This window comes from Octopus bimaculoides, chromosome 9 (assembly GCF_001194135.2).
Source record: "Octopus bimaculoides isolate UCB-OBI-ISO-001 chromosome 9, ASM119413v2, whole genome shotgun sequence".
NCBI classification, from domain to species: domain Eukaryota; kingdom Metazoa; phylum Mollusca; class Cephalopoda; order Octopoda; family Octopodidae; genus Octopus; species Octopus bimaculoides.
Window position 1 is genome coordinate 96,868,597 of NC_068989.1, and position 6,595 is coordinate 96,875,191.

At 40.1% G+C, this 6,595-nt stretch overlaps 1 protein-coding gene across 1 annotated transcript in view; it reads left to right on the forward strand.

The window, feature by feature from the left end:
• The window catches only part of LOC106876489 (tRNA (guanine(6)-N2)-methyltransferase THUMP3), a 1,024,452-nt gene extending 1,023,111 nt beyond the window's left edge, over nucleotides 1–1,341 (forward strand). Inside the window, exon 8 of the mRNA XM_052970899.1 lies at nucleotides 1,179–1,341. Within this exon, the coding sequence (XP_052826859.1) occupies nucleotides 1,179–1,326 (148 nt within the window). The 3' untranslated portion in view covers nucleotides 1,327–1,341. The remainder of the gene's footprint in view (nucleotides 1–1,178) is intronic.
• The last annotated feature ends 5,254 nt before the right edge of the window (nucleotides 1,342–6,595 follow it).

Genomic DNA, 6,595 nt, shown 5'->3' on the forward strand with positions numbered 1-6,595 from the left:
TGTGTGTGTGTGTGTGTGTACAGTGATGGATTCAAGGGTTTCATTTATTTATGAGTTGATTTCTTAATTTCACCAGAGTGTAAATACCTTTAATAGTGATACTAAAAAAAAAAATTTTTTTAAATTAATTCAGTTCAATTAAAAAGCATAAATAAGCAATGCACTGTAATCCACAATTTGTGAAAAAATGTATCTGAACACAGGGTATGCATTTCCCTGCCGATGCCATTTTTTTTTTTTTTCATTATTATTAATAAGGCGGTGAGCTGGCAGAAAAGTTAGCATCATCATCATCGTTTAACGTCCGCTTTCCATGCTGGCATGGGTTGGACGGTTTGACTGAGGACTGGCAAGCCAGGAGACTGCACCAGGCTCCAATCTGATCTGGCAAAGTTTCTACAGCTGGATGCTCTTCTTAACACCAACCACTCCAAGAGGAAAAATGCTCAGCACCATTTCGTCCATCTTTGCATTCAGTGTTCAAATTCCACTGAGGTTGACTTTGCTTTCCATCCTTTTAGGGTTGATAAATTAAGGACCAGTGAAAATCAAAAGCAAATCAAGATTGAAATCAAAATGGAAATTGTAGTTGTGGCCAATGGCCAGTGCTGCCATCTGTGCTTCTTATGTGCTGCTTGCACATAATAAGCACCATTCAAGCATGGGTCAATGCCAGTGCCGCCTGACCGGCTCCCTGTGCCTGTGGCACGTAAAAGGCACCATCTGAACGTGGTCGATGCCAATAACACCCCTCCCAACTGGCTCCTGTGCCGGTAGCACATAAAAGGCACCATCCAAACATGTTAGATGCCAGTGCTGCCTGACTGGTTCCCATGCCGGTGGCATGTAAAAAGCACCCATTACACTCTTGGAGTGGTTGGCATTAGGAAGGGCATCCAGCTGTAGAAACCTTGTCAAATCAGATTGGAGCCTGATGCAGCCTACTGGCTTGCCAGTCCTCAGTCAAACCGTCCAACCCATGCCAGCATAGAAAGCGGACGTGAAACGATGATGATGATGATGATGAAACACTGGATTTGAATGTAATCGACTGGTCCCCTCCCCCAAAATTTCAAGCCTTGTGCCTTTAGTAGAAAGGATCATTATTATTATTATCAATATTACCATTATCACCATCTCAATATCTTTTCTCTTTCTTTTACTTTTATTTTGTTTAGAAGTGGCTCAAAGAAAAACAACTGGAAATTATATCCGGCAGTAATGTATGAAATGGCACGGGTTGCCAAGCTGAACACTGGTCGGGCCTGTCTTCTTACCCAGGACAAAAAGTGCATGTTTAAGGTAAGATTTTTGCTCTTTGCATAAATTGAAAAAAGATACAATTACATTACAATCGTCATAGAGACTATGATTTTAGTATTTTTGCTATTATTGAACATCAGTCTTTCATCAAACATCTATAGACCTGCTCACTGACATTCTTCTCCATCCAGCTGAGAAGTTATCTTTTCTTTTTGTTTGTAGAATTGTCAGAGCATTGGAAATGCCTTGTAATATTTCTCCTAACACTTTACATTATGAGTTCAAATCAAACTCAGCTCAGCTTTACCTTTGATCTTTTTGTGGGGTTAATAGCAGCAACTAATTCGTCCCCCGCCACACCAAAAATCAGTGACTCACTGCCTAAATTAGAAACCATTATTATTATTATTATTATTATTATTATTATCAAAGAATCATTAGCACCCCAAGCAAAATGCTTAGTGGCATTTTGTCCATCTTTAGGTACTGAGTTCAAATTCTGCCAAGGTTGACTTTACCTGTCATCTTTTTGGTGTTGATAAAATAAGTACCGGTTGAACTCTGGAGTCGATGTCATCAACTCATCCCCTCCCCCCAAATTAGTGCCCTTGTGGAAAAATTTGAAGCCATTATCATTATTATTATTCAAATCAGTAAGCTTTGTATTTCATTCTTGTAGGGTCTGTGTGGTGTATTAAACTGATTCACGCTCTACCCATAAATTCCAAGCCTTTGGCCCATGTTAGAAGCAATGATCATTGTTGTTGTCAGCAATAACAATGGTGACAACAATGACCATTGCTTCTAACATCTGCACAAATATGTGAATGATCCCTACATGGAACATCTCTAAGAAATAGTTATCTGGTTTGTTGTTTGATACACACAGGTTTCTTTTAGTTTTCATCTACCAAATCCACTCCCAAGTCTTTGATCGGACTTGGGCTATAGTGGAAAACACTTGCACCAAGTTGTCTAGCAGTGAGACTGAACCTGAAACCATATAACTGGGAAATGAACCTCTAAATCACATGCCTATATCTTCCATATAATGGTTATATATTCTATATAAATTCTACATTGCATGTAATGCAGAAATTAAGGAGGAAACTGATATATTCTTATACAAATTGATATTTCTGTGGATTTATTGATCATTAGCAGAGGTTTCATGAAAGGTTCCATTTAAATATATTTTTTAAAAAAAAACACAAAAAAGCAAAAGTAAAAGTAAAATAATAAAATAATTGAAAATAAAAAGGTGCAATTATGATTTATTACAGCTATTTCTGCTCAATTTATCTAAGGTTATTATTAAAAGGGAATACCTTATCCTTTATTTTCTACTTAATACTGCAACAGAGATGTCAGTTTTGTCTATTAAATAGCAATAAGCTTAAAGCAACCAATAAAGAGAAAGATTTTGTATTTGTTCAGGATACTTTATTAAATTAATGAAAACAAATTGAAGATTGTTTCTTATTTTTAATTGCTCTCTGCTTAACTTTTTGTATTTATTTATTTATTTAATTATAGACAGTAAGTAAACAAATATTTGGATTAGAATTATGAAAATTTAAAAATAAAAACATTTCCAAATTATGCAACAAGGAATATCATTTGGTTGTTCATTTAATTGGAATAAATATTCATTATTTTTACATTTCCCATCATTAGTTCTAAGTATTTGTGGGGGTTCTTTTTTCTGTTTACTTTCCTCTCTACATAGGATTTATTTTTCTAATTTACTGGTTCCAAGTCAGTAGTTTCTATGTTTTGGCAGAGTTTTGTGTGTGTATGAGAGAGGGATGAAGAGAAAGAGGAGAGTGTGGTGGGGTTCCCAGTTACTTCTCATATCCAGCCTCTCATTAGTTGTATTGAAATAGTTCTTTATGAAGCTATTAGACATCACGACATTACCTACAACATAGACTGAGATTTATCATTGATTTCAGCCTCCTTTCTAATGTAATTAACGAGAATAGTGGTCATTGAGCCGTCTGAAGTAATGAGAGAAAGAAGTTATGGATAATCTTAGTATTCTCTGTTCATAAAGCAAATTGAAAGGCTGTAGGTGGCTGGAGTGCTAAGAGTGTTGATCGACTTGCTCAAGGCTCTTGTTACTGTATTTCTCTTGAAATACACTGCTTTTATTTCAATTAATTTTGAAAATCATGAAGAATTTAGTGAAATTACTTTGTCATAATAAATCTGGTATTTGGAACATAATTTAAAATTAAGATTTTAATTTGGATTACTTTTTAAAGCATGAAATTTGCATCATGTATCCACAGTTGTCTAGAGTCAGTAATAAAAGGGTTAAAAATATGATTCATTTCCTGTCTCTAGTACTATGTAGCAGTCAGGGCTAAGTTATTTAACACTGACTGGCTCAATCTTATTTGGCAGAGGTCATTCCTTTCTAATCATATCAGGAAAAATTCATCTCAACTCTGCAGGCTGAGAAAACATTCAGAAGTGTTATAGTGCTGCTGGTTCTCAGGTATTTATTTACTATCAGTTACCTGGTTACACTGAGAAATAAGTATCTCCTCTTTAAATTTAACTTTTATGCCCTGAATTTTGTGAATCATAGTTATAGATTTCTGTTTAACCATTCACTGATTCATTCCATTTCTAGTGGTGAGAACGACAGAATGTGTCTGTCCAACTTGACAAAATCAATACCATCATCATTTAAAGATCAGTTTTCCATGCTGGCATGGGTTGGACAGCTTGACAGGAGCTGGCAAGGCCAGGGGCCACATTAGGTTCCAGATTCTGTTTTGGCTTGGTTTCTACAGCTGGACTCCCTTTTTAATGCCAACCACTTCACTGATTGTACTAGGTACTTTTTATTTGGCACCATAACTAGTGCTTCTTACATGGCGCTAGCACCAGCACTTTTTTATGTAACACCTTGATTTTAGGATATCAACAAGGCATTTTTTTTATGTACCAGTTTATGTTCTGTCTAGTTGGTTTATCTGGCATTTCTTTACCCACCTGTTACCCTTTACTGTTAATTTGGTCACTTAAGTAACATATTAACTTGGTGAGGAGGGCGTTGTTGGACATCCTGTGGGATGAAAAATAAGACCCATCAAAGGGCAGATGAACTCCTGAACAGTCAACGGCCAGCCAACAAAATGTTGGCCTGCCTGCCCAGCCAGTGGGATGGCGTCATCTTATGGCTAAAACAGCACAAAGATCGAAGAGAAATGGAAAAGGGCCTCATTCCCCTGCATGTCAATCGGGCTACGCCATGACGGTGGAGTGCAACCCGAGTGATGAGAGGCTGCTAAGAATCACAGGTTCCCGTGGGCCATCATGGAACAGGGCTAACTAACTGCAGGTCCTTGACAGGGTGGCAAGAATTGAACCACCTAATGGAGGAGAGGAAGAAGATCAGGTGCGACGTGTTAGGGCTGTGCGAGACCCACCAGAAGAAGGGGGTGAGTCTACGATGGCAAAACGGATATGCTGTGAGATTAGGGAAAGCAGAAGGTACTAGATTGGTCGGAGGTATCGGATTCATCGTAAGTAAGGAATGGGCTTCAAGGGTTGCTTCTTGCCAGTTCATATCATCACGGATTGGTGTACTAAACGTAAACCTCTCTCAGAGAAGGCCACCCTCAAGATTGTGCAGACCTATGCTCCCACAAGTGCCAGCTAGACAAAGGGCTGGCTGTGAAGTCCACTTACACTGTCGTGATGGGAGACTTCAATGCAGAGGTTGGACATGGACGACAAGGGGAAGAGAAACGAAAGAGGAGAACGTTTGGTTACCATGGCAGAGGCGAGGCAGCTCTACATCGGAAACAGCCTATTCAGGAAGAAGGACAAGAAGAGATGGACTTGGGTATCACTGAACTCTGAGCACCAAAACGAGATCGACTACATCCTGGTCGATAAGCAACGCATATTACATGACGTTTCCGTCGTAACACCATTCAACACCAGCAACGATCATTGTCTGGTGAGGGCGAGGGTCGTCATCAACGGGATGAGGGAGAAGAAGGCACTGCATTTGGCGTGGAAAGGAAAACGCGTCCGAGTCTTCAACAGGTGAAGCTGCAGGAAACCTGGTGCAAAGGAGATGACATAAACGATGACTACAGCTCATTGATAGGGAAACTGAAGGAGTGTTTAAGCAAGGCTAAGGGAGAAGAAGGGGAGAGTCTGGGAGGAAAGTACGAAGTTACTCGAGAAGAGGAAAAATATGAAGAGGACTATTGAAGATCACCATGAATATTCCCTTCTCAACAGAGTGATTTGTCAGCAACTAAAGAGAGACTTTGAGGCATAACGGATGGAGAAGGCCGCAGAGGAGAAGAAGAGCCTCAAGAAATGCAAGAAGGACATGGCGCAATATAGATCGGAGGTGACAGCCCTGAAGAATACAGATGGAGTACTGGTCAACGATAAAGGTGAGATGGAAAAAGTTTACGAAGACTTCTACACCAAGCTCTTCAAGTTTACCGGAAATGTCCAGCCATTACCACCACTTTGACAAGAAGAAAATGTGCCACCTATCCTTGTCAGTGAGGTCGAAAGAGCCATCGGCTTGACGAAAAACGGAAAGGTGCTATGGAAAGACGTTATAACATCGGAGGTGTTAAAGTCAGGCAGAGAGCAGGTCCGGAAAATCTTCGCCAAGCGATTCATGCACTATCTAGACGAGGGAAGAATTCCCTTGCAGTGGAAAGGGTCAAATACCATCCTGCTATATAAGAAGGGCAATAGAGAAGAGCTAAAGAATTACTGACCCATATGCTTGCTGTCTCATGTGTACAAGCTGTTCACAAAGATAATTCTGAACAGGTTGTCACGTTATCTCGACGAACAACAACCGAGGGAGCAAGCTGGCTTCCATAAGAACTACAGCACGATGGACCATATATTTACTCTAACACAACTGCTTGAACGAGCGAATGAGTACAAGCTGCATCTTTGCATTTAAACCAACGCAGTGTTGAACTCACTGCAGAGGCAGGGAGTCGAGGCACAATATGTGCAACTGCTCAGGGAGGCAAATTCCGGATGCACCACGAACATAGCTCTGCTGCCATCACCTGTATGAGTGCTGGTCAAGAAGGGATAGAAGCAAGGAGATACGATATCTCCAAAACTTCTCACCGCATGTCTCAAGCAGATCATCAGAGGCATCGACTGGCAAGGCGGTGTCAACATCAATGGCGAGCTACTCACCCACCTCCGTTTCACTGATGACATCGTAATCATCATAGAAACCACGGATCAGCTTCAGACCATGCTGACGGAGCTCGACATCAAAAGCTCTGAAGCAGGCCTCAAGATGAACCCCATGAAA